The 25,207-nt window shown below is 37.7% G+C and overlaps 1 protein-coding gene across 3 annotated transcripts; it reads left to right on the top strand.

Annotated features, from left to right (window-relative positions):
* The first annotated feature begins 376 nt into the window (after positions 1-376).
* On the top strand, positions 377-23,983 carry C9orf72 (C9orf72-SMCR8 complex subunit). 3 transcript variants are annotated; one of them, XM_050943131.1, is made up of 11 exons: positions 377-467; positions 5,507-5,993; positions 9,518-9,577; positions 10,533-10,628; positions 11,329-11,393; positions 14,419-14,491; positions 19,485-19,601; positions 21,262-21,497; positions 22,050-22,107; positions 23,036-23,145; positions 23,242-23,983. In XM_050943131.1, the coding sequence occupies exons 2-11, from the start codon at positions 5,550-5,552 to the stop codon at positions 23,426-23,428; spliced, it is 1,446 nt and encodes a 481-aa protein (XP_050799088.1). In that variant the 5' UTR covers positions 377-467; positions 5,507-5,549; the 3' UTR covers positions 23,429-23,983. The 3 variants fall into 3 exon arrangements, with proteins under 3 accessions (XP_050799088.1, XP_050799090.1, XP_050799089.1); XM_050943133.1 differs by lacking the exon at positions 377-467 and adding an exon at positions 637-1,027; XM_050943132.1 differs by lacking the exon at positions 377-467 and adding an exon at positions 1,023-1,116.
* The last annotated feature ends 1,224 nt before the right edge of the window (positions 23,984-25,207 follow it).

Genomic DNA, 25,207 nt, shown 5'->3' with positions numbered 1-25,207 from the left:
AGAGAAAAGCTTGAAAACGTGATCTGACCCCTAAAGCTACAATCCAGGAGGCAAGTAAAAAGTACCCGTTCTTTTTAATGAATTATGAGCTAGCTAACTAACTAACATGTTTTTTATGGTGGGCAAGGGATGAAAGCTCAAGGGTTGCAAAAATCAGTGCTGAACAGTAACCTCCCCCCATGACCTTGCAGCCACAGCCCTCTCCGTACACGTACACTGCAGCGGGGCAGCGCCAGCAGCACGCTCCCGTGCAGGCAGTGGCTTCTCTCTCCGCCTCGCGCGCCTGCGCGTGCGGGAGCCCGCGCGCCACGGCTGCCGGCGCCGGGGCGCCAGCGAGACAGACGGGGCCGCGGGGTGCAGAGGCGCATGCGCGAGGGGCTTTGCCTGAGGCCGGCGGCGAGCGTGGCTTGTTTGTCCGTACAGTGTGGTGGTTCCGGCGCGCGCCTGAGGGGAGTGCGGCTGCGCAGGTGAGGCTGGGGGCTGGGCGGGCGGATAACTGGGGCGAGTCCACTCACCCCCCCCCCGGCAGGGGTTGAGGGGGACGTTGTGGCTGTTGCCGTCAGGGACAGAGGGAGCCTCCTGGGGGGCCGTGGACAGCGCGCGGCTGGGGCTGCACCCGAGAGCCGGGCGGGAGGGGGAGGCTGAGCGAAGGAGAGTTACAGGGGGGCAGGGTGGGCCCGGTGGACCAAGCCCTGGACTGGGGCCCGGGAGACCTGGGATCTGTCCCTGGCTCGGCCACTAGCCTGGCGGGTGACCTTGTGCACCTCACTTCACCCTCCCGTGCCTCAGTTTCTCCATCTGGGAAGTAGGGGTCGTGATAGCGACCTCCCTTGCGAAGTGCGTGGAGCTCTAGCGGTGAAAGGGGACACACAAGAGGTGGATGGTGGTATGAGGGGCATGGCTCTGTTGCCCACCTGTGGTCATTACCCAGCGCCTTGGTGCAGTTAGTAGCCTCCTTCGCCAGTCAAGTGTGTGGCATTGCTTTTGGTAGCTTATGTTTCCATGTCTCTGTGGCCTTGACACTGAGGTAAGGAGGGATCTGTCTCAGGCTGTGCAGTAACAACTTTCACACCTCTTCCTCCTTTTGTGCTGTGGTGTCTTTCTTCTCCTTGCTGGGTAAGCATTTGCTTGAGCTTTGCAGATTTCACTCCAGTCAAAATGACCCGTTAGAATGGAGAGGCTGGATAACTCAGTAGCGTCGCTCCTTCAAAAAAACTGGTTTTTAGTTAAATCTAAGTTCTATTTAATTTAAAGTTAAATTTGAGATTGACAACCTATGTTAAGGCCTAAGCTTTGTTACAGTCTATTCAAATTTAAATGAAATACAAAAAATATTAAGCAGTATGTGTTTGCTGCTGTAATAAAGAAAGTCAAGCCACAGAACTGACAAAAGTCACTTCCCAGTTTTTTGACAGCAGTAGCCTCTTCTGCTGGTACAGTATTTTCTTCAGTTCATTCAACTAGTTCAGTGACTAGTTTATTAAGAAACCAATTGTGAGTTGAAGCAGCAAGAAAACTTGTTTTCCAGTCTATGAATAAAAATTGTGTAATAAGGATGAGATCTAATAGTTCTAAAATCTTGGAGGACATGATCAGAAACAATCAATTCAGTTCACCAACGGCAGCTTATAATTCCTTTGTTTAGTAAACGTTAGTTTTAAATGCTTATGTATCAGCATTTTAAAAAATTTAATGTATTTGAATTTCCGTTAGAATTTAATCAAGTAAAAAAGTCATACACCATTTTCTAACAAAATAATGTATAAAAGAATATGAATAAATGTAAGTTATGTTAAATAACTTAAAATGTGTATAAATACAGCATATCCTGGTTAACATTAAGCATCACCAAGTTTAGTGCAAAGGCTATTTTTAGTTTTTAATCAGCATGGCTTAATAGTTACCAGCCTGTGAGAATAAATAGTAATTTTCCTAAAGAAAGAACATACAAGCACAAAAATGAATTAAGATTGCTTTTATTTAAATAATCAATTTAAATCACTGATTTTAATCATTATTTAAGTCAGTGCACTGTTAGAAAATGAAAAGATTGAGGTTATAAGAAAAGAAAGATTTTTTGGGGGGAAAACTAGAGGAAGAGCTTGAAAGGCAAAGTGCACACAACACAGGAAAAGGGAGTGGAATGGAGAGATGGAATTACTGTTGCAGAATAAATGAAAATAGACAATGGAATACAAAGAGGAAGAGACTCTCAAATACAGATAGAAGCCTACACTAGAAAATTAAATTGGCTTAACTGTGTCCATCAGGGTGTGGATTTTTCACATATCTTCTTAGGGAAGAGGATTATCTACACCAGTGGGAGAATCTCTCCCTTTGGCATAGGTATTATACACTGAATTACTCCTGGGGGAATTCTGCACCACTGTGCATCCACAGAATTTGTGTTCTACCGCAGATTACTTTGCTTCCCTGCAGAAAAATGACTTTCTGACAGGGAAACCACAAGAGCAGTCATGTGACCCTCCCCAGCAGTATGTTTCAGAGGCCCAAGGCAGCCGGTAGAGAGGTAAATCACTGTGGAGCAAGAGGAGGGATGGAGGAAGACCCGGCTGGTGGCTCCTACTCTACACTGGGCTCAGCTGCTAGGCCTGGGGAGGACAGAACTTCCTCTTCCCTTGCACAGCATCTGGGGCTGGGTCAGATCCACCCCCCAGATTTTCCCCCCAGCAGAAGGAAGCTCTGCAAGCTCACCTCCCATTCCACCCCCACTTCCTGCACCCATTGCTCCTCAGCTCTAGGGGAATGGATCCCCCCTGTTCAGGGAGCTGCTCCCCCATTCATCCAACTCCCGTGCATCCAGACCCCTTCATACGCAGACCCTTCTGCCAAGCATCACCCCTCCCCCGGCATTCAGAAACCCCTCCCATGAGTCCTCCCCCTGCACCTGAACCACCTAGACAAGCCACCCAGATTCCCCCACCCCACCGAGTCCCAACCAGCTGCATCTGGACACCCCTGCAGAATCCCATTACTGTTGCATCCAGAACCTCCTCAGCAAGCCCCTGTGCATCCAGATCGCCCCCTGCACCTGGATCCTGCACTGAGCTGCCTGCATCCAGATTGCCCCATGCAGAATCCTCTGACCCCACACCTCGATTCCCTCCACACTTGGATCCTGCCTTGTTGAGCCTCCCTGTCCACACCTGGTGCACCTGGCACGGAGGGGCAGGGCCCTGGGGTGTTTCTGGGACAGGCCCAGTCCTTGCGCTGTGACAGGGTTGGGTACAGACTCACTGCTGAGTCTGTGCCCTATGGGGAGCTTCACAGTGATCTCCGACCCCTATACAGCCAGTGGTCTGTGCTCCCTAGTGCCATGCTAGAGTTTCCAAATTTATTTGATAAATAAAATTTGCACAATTTTTAACTTTTTGGTGCAGAATGCCCTCAGGAGTAACTGAAGGACTACAGTGGTGCAGCTGCAGCAGTGCTGCTGTAGCATTTCAGATGTAGACAAACATAGGCTAGGAGGAAGAGACAAACACTTGGGATAAGTTCATTTTTTGTTTAATATAGTGCTTAGTGCAAAAATATTACAACTAGAGCTGATAAAACCTTTTCACAAAAAAAGTTTATCTTTTTTCAGCCAGGTGTAATGATAATAAGCCACCCAAGTGTTATATTTTAAATAAAATGAATCCGATTGTAGATGGTAGGATGAAGGAGAAAAATGTTCTGAAATTTGCATGTCACTAAAACCAGAAAGCACTAGAGCTGTTTGAAAGAGTCAGTAGTCAGCACCCGGATAACTCAGGGTCTTGTGCTTTAAGAAAGGAAAAAATGTCAGTAGTAATTTAATAAGTGCCTAGGGTTGGTACTGTCAATATTCCATTAGTACTGCTAATATCCTGCTATCTTGAGTTCTTTTCCATTGTAACAGGTTTCAGAGTGGTAGCCGTGTTAGTCTGTATCAGCAAAAACAACCAGGAGTCCTTGTGGCACCTTAGAGACTAACAAATTTGTTTGAGCATAAGCTTTTAGCCCACGAAAGCTTACGCCCAGGTAAATTTGTTAGTCTCTAAGGTGCCACAGGGACTCCTTGTTTCTCCATTGTGAGGGATTTTTTTCTGACTCACCATTTTTTTTAATATGTTGTTCCTCATTGTGTTGAACTCTGCACGTCCAACATATCTGTGAAGTAAACCCTGATTTACCAGCTTCAGACATGTTTTGAAGCTTGTTTGATTACAGTTTATAAAACATCTGTTTCCCCTCAGTCCCAATTCAAGTTCTGTGGCAAGCAACCTTAAACTTCAGTGTCTTCAGTTTTCTCTTTGGAATATGCTAGTGTCTTTCCTGCAGGCTCTATGCGGAATGTTGCAGTTTAATATATGCTTTATCTGTTGCACACCCCAAATGTATATTTAATCTAATTATGAACAAGTCTGTATTTCCTAAAACTATTTACATTTTGAGGCATGTACAGTTTGACACTTTTGGGAGTGAGGCAATAGTGTCTAGCCAGTACCTAAGAAGTGCATCTGTTGTTACTCTATGTATTCTGTCTTAAGAAATTGAACTTGGTAAATGAATGTTTTTCTTCTTTTAAGCCCCAGTCATGCTCTGAAAACTGCAAGGACTCATAGATCTGCCTGCATGGTTCTCAGTGTAGGACCGGAAAATACTTAAGCAAATGTGCTATTTTTTAAGTGTATAAGCACTTATAATATTTTTTGCAGATACAAATAAACAATCTGACTTTTGTGGAAGAAACTTCTTTAGCTGTACATTATAAACAGCAGTAGCAATTGATGCTTATGTGCAGAAATTGCAGGATGTAGATAACTATGTAACTTATTCAAGAGACATGCTTTAGTGGTTGAGTGTTAGGCTTCTGCTCAGAAAGGACCTTTCTTACTCATATGGGGAAGATGTGGCTCCTCACTAAATCAATAGTGATTTTAACTTTAATTTGTGTGTGGGGCAGGCAGACAACATATTCCAAGATTATACCAAGTCTATTCGTTAATAATAGTATGTGGTACCTGTATTTATTAAATAGCATTTATAAATTGTCTGTTTGTCATCATGGTATCTAGATATCATTTACAAATAAAATGGTCAAGATTTACAGCTTTTTAATTAGAAATAAACACTGTAAATTAAGTGTCTGGCACATAAACTTGATTTGTGAGTTTCATGAAAATATTAAAGATATATGTAATTTCTCAAAAATTAGCTGTAGCTTCATATGTGATTGGTTTTAGTGTATTCATATAGGGAATTGAAAGAGCCTTAATCAACAATTAGGTCTTTAAATTCAAACACAGGATTTATTTTATTATCCCACTGGTATGTAACAAATCTGTTACATACCATACTTAAGTCAAAAGTGTGCTTGTAGACTTCATCCATACACAGAGATTAGAATAGATTTCCAAATGCGTAAGGTAGAAATCAAAACTTGTCTGTCATCTGTTTAGTGAAGAAGAAAAGGGGCAAACAAATAACTAATCTCTTTCCTCTTTTAAAACTTTTTTTCTAGGTGATGGAAAAAATCTCTAGGATGTGACAGTTAAGAAGCAGTCATGTCAGCTCTTTGTCCACCTCCTTCTCCTGCTGTTGCCAAGACAGAGATCTCCTTGAATGGGGACTCACCATTACTAGCTGCTACTTTTGCCTACTGGGACAATATTCTTGGACCTAGAGTCAGACACATCTGGGCCCCAAAGACAGAACAGATGCTTCTCAGTGATGGAGAAATAACTTTTCTTGCAAATCACACATTGAATGGGGAAATACTTAGGAATGCAGAGAGTGGAGCAATAGATGTGAAGTTTTTTGTCTTGGCAGAAAAAGGAGTAATTATTGTGTCATTAATCTTTGATGGAAACTGGAATGGGGACAGAAGTACATATGGACTATCAATTATACTTCCACAAAGTGAACTTGGCTTCTATCTTCCTCTTCACAGAGTGTGTGTTGATAGGTTAACGCATATTATAAGGAAAGGAAGAATATGGATGCATAAGGTAGGTTTGTTCTTCATTGCAACCAAATGTTAAATACCTGGTAAGACCTTTAATCAACGCAGAGAATTTGCATTGTATAGAAAATAGGTATATGCTTTGTAAAGGCAACTATCTCCCTGAGTCACATTACATAACAATCCAAGAAACAAATTCTCTTAGATCTATAAATAAAATCTCTACTTCAATACAACTGCTGGAGTTGTATGTTAAAAATTGATCCTAAAGCTACCAAGTTCAGGGCCTGCTCCTGAGTGCATGCAACTCCTATCAGGGCTGGTAATGACTTGCCTGAGATCCCCTACAGTTCTATTCAGTTAACACTAGCCTTCTATGGAAACATTTTTTACCTCCCCGTGCTTATAAAAATTGTGGTGTTTTTATTATTATAAAATAAAACACTGTGGGCACAAAAAGCCCTGTGTAATTTCCTTATGCCGCACTGAAGCACCAGCTAAGAGAATGCATATGAGCCTTTAAAGGTACTTGGATCTGTACGTCCTCAACACCTTTTGGAAAGATGCTATTAGTGTGTTTGATCCCAAAACATGAAAAGCTGAGTAAGCTGAATCCATATACAGAGTATTAACATCCTGCACACAGGGTTTTTGAGACATACTGATAACTAACGTAAGTACTTAAAATGACAAGAAAATATGAACTTTTAGAATAAAACAGGAACATTGGATAAAACTAACAGAACCAAGGAAAATGAAAAAAAAACGCACTTTCGTAACAAAAATCAAGAATTCAAGACCCAAGTTCCCACTTAGTACAAGTACAGTTCATTTGGAATCCCAAAGGCAATTTTATTAATCAAATTGTGTTCAAGGATTACATAACTCAGTTCCAGTCTTGCTGTAAAAGCTTATTTGCAGACTGAATGCTTTAGAAAAAAAAAGAAAAAGCTGCTTTATCTTTATACAGTAAAAGTTGTTTCAGTATAATTCTGTTGTGTAAGAGAATCCCAATGCTTCATAGCTGATAAACATCTTATAATTTTGCTTGAAAAAGTGGTAAGCTTTGACGTTGTTTTAAAGTGTCTGTCTGATGGGGGGGGAATTCTAGTTTTACCTTGTGTACTAGGACCTAGACAATTAAAAAAAAATCTTCTTTTTTATAAAAGAGCACCTGTTAAAAAATTATTTGATTCTGTTTTTGAGGTAGGAGACTCAAGTAATTTATCTCCTAATTCCCATTTTGTCTGAGTACTCAATTTATTGATTCCATAGGATAACCCTGTGAAAACTTGTCTTCCAGCATGTCTAGTCTTGATATTTTTGTCATACTTCACAAAAAACAATAGGTATTTAAACTCTCATTTTCTCTAGATGAGGGCAATGTCACAAATATTTCTTGCTCAGTCCTATCTCCTAAATAAATAACTCCAGATATGTTGTTTAGCAGTTAATTCTGTAATAACCATAGGTTAGTTATGTTTATCATGGTCTTGTGCTTGTGGACAGATCTTTTCTTCATTTTGTAGTGTTCTACGCTTTGACCTTTTTGAGGCAAAATGATCAAACTCAACATGATGCTTCATTTTTGGAAGCAGTCATATATTTGTTTCCTGATGTACAGATTTAAAGATTTTCATGATGAAATCATGGAGTTGTAGCTGCATTGGAACTTGCAGAAAATGTTCTGTCAACCCCAAAAAACTAGTTGTGAGATCTTTGATTTTATTTATTTCTTTTTCCACCAGCTGTTCTTGGAACAGACAGGCTCAGTGGCAGAGTGCCAAGCTCTGTAAGAAAGTTATTTGTCTGTTTTTTTTTTCTTGAGCAGTTATGAGCCCTTCTACATACGTTATCTCTATCCCAGCTCAGTCCTTGCCCGCAATAGAGACACCTCAGTGATAGATGCTCTAAAAATGTAGATTACAAATATAGCATTGTATACATTTTAGATACCAGTGTCTGACAGTTTCTGGGCATAATAATATAAAATTTAAATATTCATTATTAAAATGGGAAAATGTGTAATACTGTGTCTCTTGGAAGAAGGGCAGATTTCTGCATCAGTTATCAATTAACCCAACATGCCAAGTTAAAATGGAAAACAAATGTCTTGAAGTCTTGCCTTAATTGATGCCACCAGTGTATGTAGGTATTCCTACCGGATACCTTAGCTTCCAGGTTTTCAAGAGTTTTGTCATATGATGGTCAGCAGTTCCAGCCAGATTGTATTAGGAGAGAGAAACTCGCTACGAATTTGAAATAGCATCCTGCATTCACATATCCACTTAGATTCAGATGTATGCAGAGCAATGTTTAGAATGCTGGACATAGACAGACAAGCAACTGTTTAGAAGTCATTCTAAATAGGTCTAAACTCTTGTTTAGCTTTGTGAAAGCTAGATATTTGAAGTTTTATGTGTTTGTCCAATAATTCCTAGCAGCTGTATTTCAAAAGAGAAAAAGGATTCTAGTAATTAGTTCAGTTTCAACTACATGAAGATTGAAATTTTTTTAAAACCAAGAATCTTGTTTGTCAAGGAAGTCATTTCTCATTGAAGCCTAAGTCCAGGAGGGGAAGTGCCTTTAAGGGATCTATATAGCACCAATGTTGTTTTTCACAGGCACTTGTTTCAGATTCATTTAGGTTTTATCATTGGCAGGAGAAACTCTACTCTAACTTGTTTCTTTCCTCATCTGTTCTGAGGAGGTATGTAAGCTTTCTGTTCTGCAGTTGATCAGCCTTGAATATCTCAGTCACAGGAAATTAATGAGTAAACCTGCAAAAGATGTGGCAACACTTCAGCTTCTATAAGAAGACATCTCTGGAGCATGCAGAATATTCATTGCCTATAATGTTGTTCTGACTGTGCCATTCATTAGAGCCAAGTTTTCATAGCATATTATGCTGAATTGTTGTAAATGATTACATTCATCATCATATTCACTACTGAGGTTCTGATGACTTGATGCTACCAGAGTTCTCGCTGAATTTTTGGTGTGACATCTTGTGTGTCCTGTGGTGAAGTACCTTGATGTTTCCATGGATGTCTGCAATATTTAGTTCTAGAACAGTTAATGTATTGAAGATCTGCCAGTATCTCAAGATATGGAACAAATCCCCTACCCAAACACACATAAGTTTCCTCTTCTTGAAGATTGCATTTTTCCCGTGTTTTGTTAAGCTGGAACAACTTACTCCTTTTACAGTGAAAAAAATAAGTAAAAATCAGCATAGCTGAATTCAGCATCTTTATTTTCCCTGAGACAGATCCATCTGATATTTTCATGATCAGAGAGTGAAGGATATTTTTGTTTTATTCCAGCTTCCCCTCCCCACCCCTGCAAGTTAGAGGTTTATGGGGAGGACAGGTGATGGGGGGTGGAGGGGTAGTATTTGCCACAAAATAACTCTATAAAGGAAAATGACTTGAACATCAAAATGTGAATCAAAGAAGTGTGACTCTACAGAGAAGAAAATTTTCCAGTTGACTGATGGGTGCATAATTGTATAGCCAAATACTGGAGCTTTTATAACTTGTGTGAAAATTAACTGCTTCTCTTGCTCAGGAGAGGCAAGAACATTTCCAGAAGATTGTCTTGGAAAACACGGAGAGAATGGAGGATCAGGTAAGAGTAACTGACTGATGCATATGACATACCATCAGAAAGCTATTACTGGAACTGTTGAAGTCGGTACTGCTGTTTAATTTTGGGATCCAGGAAGATATTTTTGGACTAGCAGAGTGAGCTGCCATGCACAGGAGGCAGTCTTTGTGAAGATAAGATGGTGGAAGCTCTGACCAAATTGAAGGAAATTATATCCTGTCGCTTAATGGGTAAAGTGGAAATCTGTGAAGAATATTTCCTTTCAGAAATGGGGAGGCCACTTACTCGAACATGATGTTCTCCAAAGATAGCAACTTCCTTACATTTATACTTTTCTACCCTTGTTTTCTCATGAGTAGGTTTTTGCTAGGTCATTAGCGGAGAACTGATGCTTGGTAACTACTATCTTGTAACTGTCCAGGAGAGAAGTCATTATAGACTTCATGGCTGAGATTACAAAGAGAGTTTGGTTTCTGAAGCAATACATGTGAAAGCACAACTCGAGAGCTTGTTGCAAAGTATAAGAGAAATTATCATTTGATTCTGATGCTAATCTAACTAATGAGCCTGTATCTGTTTGTCTCCTTGTCTCTTAAAACATGTACTTTTTGAAATATAATACTTACTGATAATTATATCTAATACACTATTATACAGTCACCTACCTCTAGATCTACCCTGTCCAAGCCAAGCCAAATTGATTGGGTATTTAGAATAAAAGCCTTGAAACTAATTATAAACATTCTTGTTACTGGGTCAGCTACTTGTTTCCAGTTGGCTATTTTTGATGAGCAAAACTGAAAAACATATGTATCAGTTTCCTGCTCCCTTCTAGTCTTGTGGTCTTGCCACCTTCCCCACCAAAAAATAAAAAAGCTAAAATTATTCTGTCTTTAGTGTTAAAAATTTCTGTTACTAGTAGCTTTCTATACTGCATGCTATGCTTTTATTTCACAACATGTTATATATTGCACAGGGCCAAAGCATCATTCCCATGCTGACAGGAGAAGTTATTCCTGTAATGGAACTTCTTTCATCTATGAAATCACACAGTGTTCCAGAAGATATAAATGTAAGTCCTTATGTTTGCTGCATTTTGAAAAGGAAGCAACTATGCCACTCTTATTAATGCTGCCTTTGGTAATATAAATCATTGATATTATAAGTCATTATGCTCTTTAACTGTTTGGCACAGGAAACTCTCCTAAATGGTATTTTTGCTAATAGCAATTTCTCATAAATATCTGAGTAGTAGCAATAATTTTTGATCAACACTTAGCAAAATTGGCTGTCAACTGTATTATACTTTTTAAAAAGGGAAAGGAAAGGATGTCATCAAATAAAATTAATATTGGGGAAAGAGTTTTAATGGTGAGATCTATTAGAATGTGGACTAACCCTTCCCTGGACAGGAGAGGAAACACCATTACTTGGGCCAGTTTAAAATATTTTGATTGAAGCACTAAAAATATACTGTTGGGAACGATATCAGTGGTGGTTCAGCTGGGGAGAAATGAATTAGACAATATAATTACTCTTTTCTGTCTCTTAATATCTGTTGACCACCTTCAGAGGTTAATGGCTTAAAACAGGAAGAGCTGTATTTTTGTGAGTCTTAAACATGCTTGATTCCTCACAATTGTGAAACTGAGATTATCTAGGATTCACTTAAGCTATCACCACATATCATTAAAAATCCAAAATAAAATGTTTTTAATGTGGCTTGTTATACCACTTCATCTAACCTTTCTTTCTGTTCCTTTGCACTCCAGATAAGTGACACAGTGTTAAATGATGATGACATTGGGGACAGTTGCCATGAAGGTTTTCTCCTCAAGTACGGTCTTGCTCTCTGTTTTATGCTGTTATGAAACCACTTTAAAAGTAAATGATGCCAATGTCTCTTAACTGGTTGTTTTGAGGCTTAGAAGGGTTAGATTTCTATTGGTAAATGCTGATTTCTCCAGATATGCACAAAGCAACAAAAAAATCTGTCCATCATTGTCTATCTGTAAATTTTGATTATCAAGTAAGAAAAATGCTGCTTAAGAGCTTGGAGTTAATATTTGCTTTGTATATTTTGACATGAAATGTTGACAATTTGTGTTTTACCAGTAACAAAGCTCTTAACTTTTTGAATCTCAGTATCGTTTGTCATTAAATAATTGTTGTCTGAAACCCCTCTCCCCATAATTTCCCACCAGTGTGAAAATTTAAATAGAAAAAATGGTTAAAAATAAACATCAGTATATGTCAAAATAATTTTTTAAAAATCCACTTCTGCAAAGTCTAGTTGTATTGGTGGTTAAGGGTTAATTTGGGGTGAGGAGACGTTAGTGCTCGTATCGCTTCTTTATATGTCTGCCTAAGCGATATCATTAAGATTGTTTCCTTTTTAAATGAATGGTCGTGGATTGATCGCTCTTAAAATTTGCGTGCTGATCTCTATCAACCCATATTGGCATGAGTATAGGACAGCTGCTCATTATCACTGGAATGACATGCTTAGATAAAGCATTAATTGATGAGGGTTATATTACTTTGAAAATGGCATAGGAGCATGGAAACTGTTAAAAGTATAAAGGGGGGGACATAGACAAAGGGTTTTGAGTTTCTTAACACAATAAGTCAAGTAGTGGTTATATCACAGGAAGTTTAGGAAAAGTCATGGGTTAAAGTCACAGGTAAAGAATGACAAATCCATAAATATCATGCACATTCTTCTGTACTCAGAACGTTTAATTCTTCCATTTTCTTTAACATAAAAATAGTTAACCATTAGTAAATCAGTACACAAATGTCTCTTGTGTTAGGAAATCACATAACACACTCCCATCTTTAATGGGGGTGTTTATTGATCTTCTGTCAGAGGGGTAGCCGTGTTAGTCTGAATCTGTAAAAGTAGCAAAGAGTCCTGTGGCACCTTATAGACTAACAAATGTACTGGAGCATGAACTTTCGTGGGTGAATACCCACTTGGTCGGATGCATCTGACAAAGCTGGTATTCACCCACGAAAGCTCAAGCTCCAATATGTCTGTTAGTCTATAAGGCGCCACAGGACTCTTTGCTGCTTTTATTGATCTTCTGTCATTCCTCAAAACATCTCTGTATATTGCCTGGTGAATTTAGATAGTCCGTAGCTCATAGAACTGTCACTGTGTTGTACAGCACCAAACACCCACAGTACTACACAAATAAAATATTGACTGTGTTCATAATACCTAGCAGTTACATAGCATTTAGTGTTCATAAAGCACTTTGTTGCAAGGATTTATTTAGGTTTTCAATCTTGAGGCAAGTTAGCTTTTAGAAAAATATAAGAATGGCCATACTGAGTCGGACAAAGGTCCATCTAGCCCAGTGTCTCGTCTTCTGATAGTGGCCAATGCCAGGTGCCTCAGAGGGAATGAACAGAACAGGTTATCACCAAGTGATCCATCCCCTGTCACCCATTCCCAGCTTCTGGCAAACATAGGCTTGGGACATCATCCCTGCCCATCCTGGCTAATAGCCATAAATAGACCCATCCTCCATTAATTTATCTAGTTTTTTTTTTTAACCCTTTTATAGTCTTGGCCTTCACAACATCCTCTTGCAAAGAGTTCCACAGGTTGACTGTGCATTGCATGAAGAAATACTTGCTTTTGTTTGTTTTAAATCTGCTGCCTATTAATTTCATTTGGTGACCCCCTAGTTCTTGTGTTATGAGAAGGAGTAAATAACACTTTCTTATTTACTTTCTCCACACCAGTCATGATTTTACAGAGCACAATTTCACACTGAGTGCATATCACTACATGGTTTATTGTAGGTGAATTGATTTCCACCAAGACACATCAAGAAAAATTGGTCCTGTAATAATGCATCATTCTATTAGTGTGGCTCCTGTACAACAAATAACAGTACCTCACTCTTTTGTTTTTGATTAAGAAATAGGTTCAGAGAATAGCACTTGTTCACTGTATATTTTCATTACTGAATAGCTGCATTGTAACTGATTCAGTAACCAAATGGTGTATGCACCAGAGCTACACTTTGTAAATAGCCTGTTCCGCTGAGCATCTTGTGCTGCACTACTCAGTTATGCCTTTAAGAAATAGGGGAGCTTCCTGGCTTTTGCCAGAATAAAATTTTAAACTTATCATGTCTTCTGTATATATTTTGATTTTTTTGTTCATTGAATAAAAATTGGACTTGACAAAGTGACTATAATAATTCTGACCATGTAAGATAAGGAGTCATGCATCCTTGTGAAACTCCAAAATGCAACTGCAGAAGTATATTCATACAAACAAAGAACTCTTCAGTGTTGTGTACTACCTTAGATCCTGAAGTGGTGTTGGTTTTGTTTGTTGCTGGTTTTTTGTACTAAGATATGTGGTAACAGATGCTTGTGGGATCAAAGCCATGATATGTTTTTAGTAATTGAAAAAAAGCAAGACTCAGAACCTTACTGTCGTGCCTATATTCTTTTACAAATGAAAGCTGTTTAATCACAGAATAATTCAAGTTCCCTTTATTTGAAGGTATAGTTTTACTTTTGCTTATCTAAATAAATTACCTTGTACTCTTCAACACTAAACCTATAATTGAGTTAGCCTTCCAGTAACTTAATTCAGTTCAGCCAGGATGGCTTCATAGTAATATTTAAAAAATCAGATTGTTTTTACTTAAATGAATCGTATTACAATCTAGACGTTATGAAAATCCAAAGGTTTAGTAATGTAAGTAAAGAAAAGTCTGTTTGAAGCCTGCTTCTTTTTGTTTTGATTTTCATTTCTGCATACAGAATTATGTTGAAGCACTTGTTTTGGAGTAGTCTGTTGTATTTATTAAGCTGTATTTCATTTTAATTTGCAGTGCCATCAGTTCACACCTGCAGACTTGTGGTTGCTCTGTGGTTGTAGGTAGCAGTGCAGAGAAAGTTAATAAGGTAAATGCATTTTATAATTCTTAAAATTGGATTGTGATTATTGCATTTGGATTGTCAGCAGATTATGTGCAGTAATGTAAAAATGGCAATTAATGAGAAGTAAAATATTATTCAGTTACATTTTATATTTCCCTGAAATATATTTGATGTGGAGGGACCAGCACTGTATTACTATTGAACTTTTTTATTTGTATGATTGGTTGGCAATTGAGTATGAAAAATAATTTATTATTTGTATTCTGACAGTTCTTAACAACTAATTTATTTTATTGTGTATATGAAATTATGGAAAATGAGGCTATAGTTTTAGGATTAGATTTTTTTTATTAGCCATATGCATAAACTGTTGGCTTCTAGATTAACATTTAGCTCTTCAGCTACTGCAATGGATTTTATCTAAATAAATGAATCTATGCATAATTTTATCATATTGAATACCCAACTGCAGAGTAAAACTTGCTGTAATTCTGGATCATAAATTGCCTTTACACAATATCTAATGCACCCAAACTATTTTGAGTCACTCATGCATATGTAAGATGCAAATTTTCTAGGTCCCCACCCTCAGTTCTTTGATTTCTCCTTGCACTTCTGTTTTGTGCTGCAGTTTCCCCATGATCCTCATAGCCTTAATCATAAATAAATGCCACATTTCAAATAATTTAATGTAAAAAATAAAACAGGACTAACTGAATTATGTTAGTGACTTGGTCAGTAAACTCAGTTAGGTTCTGGGTTTCAGTGGAGACATGAAGTATCCAAAGTGCAGGTGCAGACTTACAAAACTTGAGTCCTGCAATAGCAAGATGTCCTTTGGTAGACTGTCATGTTTGCTGTCTGGAGTGTCTATGGAACTAACTTATCAAAAGGATGCTTGCTTTATGCTACCTACACCTCCATGATCAGAAAGTATAGGAAGCATTGGCTGAATGCCTTTTTAATGGAAGAGGACTAAGGCAGAAGGCCAGGAATATCAGGATAATGCTATTTACGCTTTCTCTCTGAAGACAGCCATCTCAGTGGTGCTACCATTAATCAGAAGAATAACTGGTTGCAAACTCCTGTGGCAAACTGCCTTCTTCCCACACCTACCACTTTCTGAAAAAAAGACAGGTGCAAAGGAACCAAGGGAGGGTTGGGGCAGTACCACCTCATGTAGCCCGGGGGAGGAGCTACAGCCACGAGGCGCCAATACCTCCTCTCTATAAGTAGTGCTGGGCACATTTATCCAGTTCTGGTGGGCTGAGCACATGTGCACCTAAATGGAATACATGTCTGCATCACATCTAGAAGAATGATAGTTACAGTAAGTAACTGTTTCTTCCTAAGCCTACTAACTTGTCAGGTGATTATACAACTACAGGGTGGATAAAAATCCATGATTTTTTTTTAAATTAAAAAATCAGATTTTTTATTTCAATTGGATTTTTTTTGATAAAATGCTTTTTGAGGAAAAACCTATCTAAAGATTAATTTTAATTGAGATATATAATAATTCAAAGATATCTCATCATGGAATAGGAATTATAAATTCTGATTCTATAGTATGAGACAATATATTCATGTAATGTTTAAGAAAGGTTTTGTAAATAAGTTCTAATAGTTCAATGATTAGGGACACAATTTTATGGGGTTCACAGGCTTCTGTATAGATTATTTAGGTTAATATTTCTATCTACCCAATGGGACTCAGTGCTCAGTCTAGAAGATGCCATCAGAGATGCTTAGTTTTACATTTCTCACACTGGATTTGTGTCTCCAGAAGTAACATGCTTGTTAACAGCAAAAACGTTATTAAATAAATAATATATAGAGGTGAGAAATAACAGATCTCAACTTTGTTGTCCCTCTGCAAATTTGTGCACACAGAGTCAATCCCTTACCTCTCTCTAAAAGTGCAAAGTTTCAGAAAGTTCAGTGAATAGAAGATTGTTGGGAGCGTAGTAGGTCTGGACAAGGAGAAGAAGTCTGGAGATAAATATGAGAAGTGAGGGATATATGCTTGTTTTTTTTAAATATTATATGTTTGCTGTTGAAGAAAAAAATCCAGAATACATAATGTTGTTGTTTAAGTTAAATAAAACAATTTAAATGTCTGTCTGGTGATGTTCTCCTTCTAATACAGCATGGCAAGAAAATCCTCCAAATACTAATGATTAACATGTTGAATTGGAGATAGTTCCTCTCCCAATGACATCATAAATATCTGCTTCAATTACCTTTGGTAAATTAAATAACCAAATACCCAATCATTTTCTGATATAGCTATAAAAATAAATCATTGTTTAAAAATGTATAGTGTATACCTTCTAAAAAATGAAACCTACATCTATCTCTGAATTGTGAAGAATGTGTATCAAGGTTATAACAACCAACAAGAAAGCACTTTTATGTAGAAAACCATGATTAAATGGAGTCTTCCTGACTAGTGATTTAAATTGTGATTTAAATCAATTTGATTTAAATCAAATCCACCCTGCATATCTACATATTTAAAAGAATAATACTTTTAGAAAACCTGCTCAGCTGTGTTTGGAAAAATGAAATGGAGGAAGCCCTTTTAACTCTGAGGCTTTCTGAATGGGTTTGTATGTACAAATTGGTTACAGTTATGCATATGTGCCAGTTTTACATGTATTGAGAGTCCCTATTAGAAAGGTTATTGGCATGATGATGTGGCAGTGTTGGTCCCAGGATATTAGAGAGGGAAGGGGGTTGACATACCATTTATTGGACCAACTTCTGTTGGTGAAAGAGACAAGCTTTTGAGCTACACAGAGGCATCCAGACTTGAAGGCGAATTTCGTGTAGCTCGAAAGCTTGTCATGTTCACTAACAGAAGTTGATCCAATAAAAGATATTAATTTACTCGCCTTGTGTTTTTTATTAGAAAGGTGTCTCTTAAAATAGCAGGTTGATGCTGGGAGTTGAATTCACGCTTTGACAAAACATTATTCTTACATTCTTCTGGGATACATCAGATGCTTGGGTCAGAAGGACTGTCCTTTGATTCCCATTTAATTAAGCCATTCTTCAGTCCACCCCCCGTAGTGTGAATACTGCTAGTTAATCTCCTACAGTGAGAATTGCAGAGACAACTCATGATGGAGAAAATAAAGCTATCTTTATCAGGAAATTGAATTTTCCAGATGAATTGCCTCTCTGTCCTACTGCCAAAAGTGAGGCCTTTAATATGCACCTTTAAGTCAGAGGAACTGAGAAGGAATGGAGAGAAGGACTTTGTAGTAACATGTAATCCTAGAACATTTTAGGTGTGGGGCATGTGTGCCATTAATGACTGCTACCTGTACACTGCTATTGGAGCCGGGGTTGTCTTTTGTGTGTCTGTACAGGTTTCAATCTGTATTGGGGCCTCTGGGTTTGGCAGTAATGTAAATATTTACTACTACTGCTGCTGTTTGTCTCATGAAACTATGGCATGACACTGCAGTGAGGTGCTGTAGAGACAATATATTCAGAGAACTCCATTTATAAGTAAGAAACCCATGTGCAGTCCTTTTATTTGATTATGCTTTGAATTAATGGTGTGCCTCTTATTGAGTTCCAGTTTATTTTACAAGATTGAACTTTCCTTCATTGTAAGACTTTTTTGTTTTGTTTTGTTTTGTTCTGGGAGTCAGTCTCTTAAGTGGGTGTGTGTAATACCCACTAATATTAATATAATATGCTTACAACAAGAGGACATGGTTATAGTAAGCTTTGGGGCTGGTACAGTCATCTTATTAGTTTGTACAGTGCCTAGCACAATAGGGTCCTGCTCCATGACTGGGAGTCCTAGGCACTACTGCAATATTAAATAATAATCGATATGTACATTGTTCAGATAAAATATGTATGTATTCTAAACACGATAATTAAAATAACTAATTAGTAAAGAGCTGTTGCTCTTCTTTTTTTTGCGCTTAATACTTAGAGCATCTCTAATCAGATCAACAATTTCCTTGTTAGGAAATGAGAAGTAGATTAAACAGAGGAAGAAATAAAATGACTGAGCTCTCAGACAAAAGCTGCTGAACAGGGCTATTCTGCAATAATTTGGGGTTGTAGAAGCAGGAGAATGTACATATATCATGAAATGTGCATTATTGTGGCAAAAGAAGTCTGAATTAGTGGAAAAAATTATGGGCATCTTAATTGCATGCTGTGCATACACAGTATTTTTTAAAAAAGAATAGAAGCTGGGGAAATGCATGTCTGAAAACAGGTTAAGAGCATATTGTGTAACAACCACAGCAGTGCTTCTAAATACTCTCTCCTTGAACTATGTTTCTGTTAATGGTGCAGCTAGACGGAGTGCTTAAAATAAACATATACTTATGCCTTCAGGAAGTCTGATTTCATGATTTTTATTAATTTTTCTGAAAATGCAAAAACACCTATCACTGCATCATTAAAGCAGGTTTTTGCATTTTCTGACATAAGTATTAGCTGTCAAAGTTCCTACAGCAAGAGCATCTTTTGAGCAAAACATTTGCTGAACTCAAATAATTGATTTGCTACTCTATTTCATCATGTCATTCAGCTGCTCATTATCTATTTCCACTGTATGTTCCGTGCAGCATGGACCATGCTTTTTCTCCTCTGAGTAAGAGCATTTAGAACACTTATTAAAGCATATCATAAAAATTATACTGGATGTACAACATGGCCAAAGCTGATGTTGCCGTGGTAACCTAAACTTCTGTGTTTCTTGACTCTAAGCAATTAATCTATGCTACCTTAGGTGTTCCATTTAATATTTGTTCTGTTATTTTCATTTAATATATAGTCTTGAGTGTGGTTTAATTTTAATACCTCTACTTTTAGATGTCAGTATGTAACTATTTGACATAATTGTAGCATTCTTTTTTCTAATGTGTGGTGAACTTCTTGGATAATCACTTATTTGAAATCTGTGCTGAATTGTGTTCTAAGATCAATACTTTCTTTACTATACATCTGCCTATTTTTTACAAAACTTTTTGTATTGCAGATAGTGAGGACACTGTGTCTGTTTCTTACTCCATCAGAACGGAAGTGTTCCAGACTCTGTAGAAATGAATCTTCCTTCAAATATGAATCAGGACTCTTTGTACAAGGATTGCTCAAGGTAAGGCAATTTTATTGTGACTTTTGATTTTTTTTTCTAAATTCTTTTCTCCAGGATCCAGAAAGCTACAGTTTCTTAATATAATCATCTTAACTTGAAAATACCTAAATATATTGTTGTCTTAAAAAGTTTGTCCTCTTCACTTGTTGATTCCTGATGCCAATATTATAACCATGATTTCTCTCCTATATGTCTGTATCCATCTGTTGCATCTTGTCTTGTAGTTAGTGTGAGCTTTGTGAGGCAGGGACTGTCCTTTTTTCTTTGATGTTTGTACAGTTCATAGCACAATGAGATCCTTGGCTACGACTAGAGCTCCTAGGTGATATGGTAATACAATAATAAATTATTACCTATATTCCATGACTTAAAGCTGTTTGTAGGGATGCACAGATTTCAAGCAAATTTTCCTCTGTACTGTCTGTTCCCTTTAGGAATAGTTTCTGTCATTGGTCCTTCACTTTGGGAATAAATCTATAGATTTACTACTTTGGTGGGATCCTAGACCCATACAGGCAAGAGTTTAAAATTTGCATATGCTAGCTAAATGAGACTCAGAGAAAGGAACGTTAGTCTCCAGCACTCCAGCATACTATGAAAAATAGTTTCAAAATATTTATGAAGGGCTGTAGGAGTGGATGGTGCTTCATAGGCAAGTAATATTACAAGGCCCCTGTTCCGAGGAGCTTTCAAACTGAATTTGACAGATGATGATAAACTATAGCTAAATGATATGAAGTTGAGGGACAGATTGTGGAACCTGTGCTGGCCAGCACATTAGGAAGATGGAGCCAGTGTTCTGCCCCTGCCTGCCCACTCTGACTTCTGTTGGAGAGGAGTAGGGACCTGAGGGAGCCACATTTTTACATTTAATGTTTATTGTATTTACCTAGCAGTACCAATATCATTGCGGGGGGGGGGCAGTGCCTTTTATCAAAACCAAATAAAAGCTCAACCTGTTTGCCTCCTAACTAGGTAAACTAAGTATTTCTTTGTTCTCAATAGCAAGTGTGCACTTGGGTGGAGGGTTCCTAACTTCAGATGCTGATTATGTGCACTATCTACTTACGTGTTGAGAGAATTTCTAAAGCTTTCCTACAAGGAGTGAAGATAAATGATGTTCCCTTCACTGAAAATATTTTTAAGGAAAAAAACTTGTGCATGCTCAAACTTCTCAAATTCAGAAGGCTAAAGTTAAATGCTGTCATGCTTCCTCCATGACAAATATTGTATAATGTTATATGGTATTCTCTCCTGACCTCTGTTCAATTCACTTGGTAGCATATTTGCTCACTTAAAGCTGCATTCATGACTGTGAATACGGCTTTGTAACTCACTTTAATGTCAAGCATCATGCAGCATGAGAACTGGAAGGATGTTACCAGTAACAGGACTGTCATGAAACAATGCAGTGATGTGCACATCCCTATTTTCCAACACCTCCTCCAAAAAAAATTGATATTTTATGTGTATGTGTTACTTTAAACAACCATCCTGTTTTACAACAGGGTTTAACTAGAATTATAAACACACAGACCCCTAAAATGAAATGCATTTAAACACGCTGTTTTAAACTTAAGACTGGTGCTTTAATGTTGTTTCAAATACCTGTATTTTTTTGTAACTGGGAGACTTCTCTGACTCTTTTTTGCTGTAACAGGATGCAACTGGAAGCTTTGTGTTGCCCTTCCGTCAAGTAATGTATGCTCCATATCCTACTACACATATAGATGTGGATGTCAACACAGTGAAGCAGATGCCCCCTTGCCATGAGCATATCTATAACCAGCGGCGATATATGAGGTCCGAGCTGGCAGCATTTTGGAGAGCCAATTCAGATGAAGAGATGGCTCAGGATATCACTATCCATACAGATGAAACCTTCACTCCTGATTTGTATGTACTATCCTTACGTTCAAAATTATATTGCTTAGGACAGCATAACAGTGTAGTTGCATTTTGTCAGACCTTTTCATATAAAATACAGTTCTGTTTTATTCAGCAAATGCTTTCCTCAATCAGGATAAACAGCCTGTGTTTTCTTCTTGGGGAATGGGTTTTAAGAGGTTAAAAACACTTCAGAAGTAGTACCTGTTGCTCAGTATTTCATTAGCACTCCATCTCAATGAAATTCCTGATAACATCCCATTCAATCTGATATGGTTGAATAATAATAAATAAGTATGCTATATAGCTAAGTACATTTACAGCTGACATTGGCTTACCTGGTTCTTGTTAAGTGCATCTGGGCTGAAAAAGTTCGGTTTCATATTCCAAAGTAACTTTTTTAAAATAAAACCCATATCATAATTCACTAAAACTGACTTTTTTTTAATTTGTTTTAAATTCTGTCAGACCCTTAAGTATAATGTTATTACCAGGCACCAATATAATATATTTAGTGCCTCCTTATCACATTGTCATGCTTTCTTTGTTGTCTCTTCACAGGAATGTTTTTCAGGATGTCCTGCATCGTGATACATTAGTAAAAGCCTTCCTGGAGCAGGTAACAGCTGTTCTTTCAGAATGAGCAAAAGATGAAAAACAATTCTCTACTCTCATATAACAAATATTTTAACACAAATAGATCCTTCCCTGCATTATTTGAAAGCACAACAATAGTAGTACAAGAGAGATTCCTCTGAACATGTGCAGAAATGTAATGACCTGCTAATTACAGGTTCCTATAAAATAGCTGTCATTCTATGACTATAATAATCAAAAAGTAATATAATACGGAGTATGCACAGTGCAGCATGCCAGTTTTGTTGAGCTGTGGTCTTTTCCTGGAAAGTACTTTACAGGAGGGACTGCGTCCAGAAATAACTACAGTGACTTTTGGCGGGTGAAAATATGGGGCGGGCAGGAGCTAGAATCCCAGGTGCACTCAGCCTAGAACAGTACCTTTCAGCATGGGATTGTTACCCAACCAGGTGTAGAGTTAGAAATTGGTCTCAGTTTAAAATGTCTGACTGTGTAATAGAAACAAGGTGGGACCAACACAGCTACAACAACACTGCAATATGTAACTGTGTAATACAAATAGATGGCCATTAAACACTGCAAGCTTAATTTGCAGTACTAATATAACACTGAAAATACTAGACACAGTTGTGAAGAACAAGGCACACCCCCTATTGATGTATAATACTGCTTGAACTTGCAGCATTGTATAATCACTCAAGTCTGCTCCATTTCAGGTAATGTAAAAAAAGAGCAAAAACATGATTTGTCTTAATAGAATGGCAGAACAGATGTGATAACTTATCACATCTGTCCGAATAGAGTCTAAAATGTATCCTTTCATGATTATACATTTCCTTTAGCATAATTAGGAACTGTTAAATATGTTAGTTCAGTGTTCTAGTTTTCCACATTCCTGGAATGAAACTTGAGTTGCATGTAATTTAGTTTTCTACTGTAATTTTTAACAGGTCTTTCATTTGAAACCTGGCTTGTCTCTGAGGAGTACTTTCCTTGCCCAGTTTCTGCTCGTCCTTCATAGAAAAGCCTTAACTCTTATAAAGTACATAGAGGATGATACGTAAGTAAAAAAGATAATAGAAGGGAGGGGGTGGGAATTTCTTGTTCACTGAGAAATCTTCCTATATTGTAACAGTTTTTCTCTTTATTCTTGCAGGCAGAAAGGAAAAAAGCCTTTTAAGTCTCTCCGTAGCTTAAAAATAGACCTTGACTTAACAGCAGAGGGCGATCTTAACATAATAATGGCTTTAGCTGAGAAGATCAAACCTGGCCTACATTCCTTTATCTTTGGGAGACCCTTCTACACTAGTGTACAAGAACGTGATGTACTAATGACATTTTAAAGATCCTGTATGCTGCTGAAAGAAAGCTAGTAATGTAAACACCATTTTCCCCTTTTTGATCAGCACAGTCTTGCACTCTAATGCAGTGACTGGAAGCAAGTAACACTACAATCCAGTCGAAATGGGGAGTAAGTATTAGAGGGAAAGTCACTTCAGTTAGGGAAGCACACTTCAAACGAGCCTTTTTTGTTGTTTACAATGAAAGCGAAAGTAAATATTGCAGTAGTTTTTATGATATTTTGGGTTTGTTTTGTAAACTTTGCCACAGTTCTGGGTTAAACTGATTTAAAGGGAGGCTTTCATATTGACTTTTTAGAGAGATCATATAGCTTCCCCACCATTTCTCTTCAATTTTGTGTCCCTCCTTATCTTGTTATCAGTATTTCCCAGTGTTGTCATGGAATTCCATACTACTTGTCCTCTCCATTATGGAGGGCACTACCTTTTGTGAAATAGAAACTGGAAGGACAGTTTTAACACTTTCTTGTTTCCTATGTGTGAGGCTAGTGTGAAAAACACCTTCCCTGCTCCCCATTCCAACCTCACTAGAAAGTTTTTTTTGCTACTTTGTGGTGCATTTAAAAGGATATTTAAAAAAAAACAAACTAAAGATGAAAGAGAACTGTACAGCATTATCCTTGCGAGGCAGAGTGCTGCCTTTTAGTGGATTGTAAAGCCAAACTGATCTGAAGAATGCTGCTTTTAAAACGGAGTCATTTTTAAAGCTGTTTTGCGTGTATAAGTACCAACCAGGATTTTCTGTCACTGACTGTGTTGAACCATCATGCATTTCCGTGCTTAATGACCCAACGTAATTGAGCTCTTTCAGAAAACAAAACAGGAAAATTAGGTTTTACACTTGCATAGCCATTGCCAACCTTTCTTTTTATAATCTGCTCCTATTTTTTTTTATGAATAAAAACAAAGGCCACATTAAAACACTAGACCACCTGTACCTTTGTTCTTTTGGAAATAACCCCTGGGATATAGCCAAACTTCGAGATAGAAACTTTCTTTTCATGTTACCTTTGTCATATGTTCAGCATAACTTCATTCAGGAATCGATGTGGCTGATAACTAATAGAAGTTAATAGTGTTGATGGAAAAACAAACTCTGGTTCAGTGAGATGCTAATCTCCCTCTCCCACGCCAACACACTCACCTCTCAGTCCACTTGTTTTGCTTTGCATAGCGAAGATAAAGAACAGCAGGAAGTCAGGAAATGTACTTTACCTGCTTTCACAACATTTCTTACTTGAATAATCTGAGTTGTTGAATGTAGTTTTCAGATTCCCCAGATGCTTTTCAGGTTTTGCCAACATGCTACATGGTGTACTATGCTAAGTGATGCATCTGCATTGTGTGCTGCTATCTTTCTGTCTTCTACCCTTTCCTTTCTTCTGTAAATGTAGTGTGTTATGATATTCCATGATGAGAGATTCCTTGCCAAAGAACTATGTTGGTAACTGGGAATCTAGGCAAAGTCATTGTTGCTTTATGCCCTTGTTATAACTTTATTTTATAGGATGGGTTTGCTCTGTGAACTACTCATTTTCTAACTCAGTTTCATTAGTTGAGACATAAGACACAACACTTCAGAATAATGGATTTTTCTAAAATATCCTCTCTTCTGATGTTAAAAGGGATACTGTCAAATAGCTGATGTCCATAATGTGATTGTCATTTTCTTATAAGAAAATATATTTTACAGTCTAAATATTTAGGACTTCTAATAAGAAAAAAAAGTAAGTTATGTCATTGTGTACTTAATATATATGT

The sequence above is a fragment of the Gopherus flavomarginatus genome, chromosome 3 (genome assembly GCF_025201925.1).
Source record: "Gopherus flavomarginatus isolate rGopFla2 chromosome 3, rGopFla2.mat.asm, whole genome shotgun sequence".
Lineage (NCBI taxonomy): Eukaryota > Metazoa > Chordata > Testudines > Testudinidae > Gopherus > Gopherus flavomarginatus.
The sequence above is the reverse complement of the archived record's forward strand: the minus strand, read 5'-3'. Positions and strand labels throughout refer to the sequence as shown.

Bases quoted from the DNA above. Each gene is read 5' to 3' on its own strand.
- C9orf72 (XM_050943131.1), top strand. From the start codon at position 5,550: ATGTCAGCTCTTTGTCCACCTCCTTCTCCTGCTGTTGCCAAGACAGAG. The intron at 5,994-9,517 runs GTAGGTTTGTTC...TCTCTTGCTCAG, and splicing joins GAAGAATATGGATGCATAAG to GAGAGGCAAGAACATTTCCA. The intron at 19,602-21,261 runs GTAAGGCAATTT...TTGCTGTAACAG, and splicing joins TTGTACAAGGATTGCTCAAG to GATGCAACTGGAAGCTTTGT.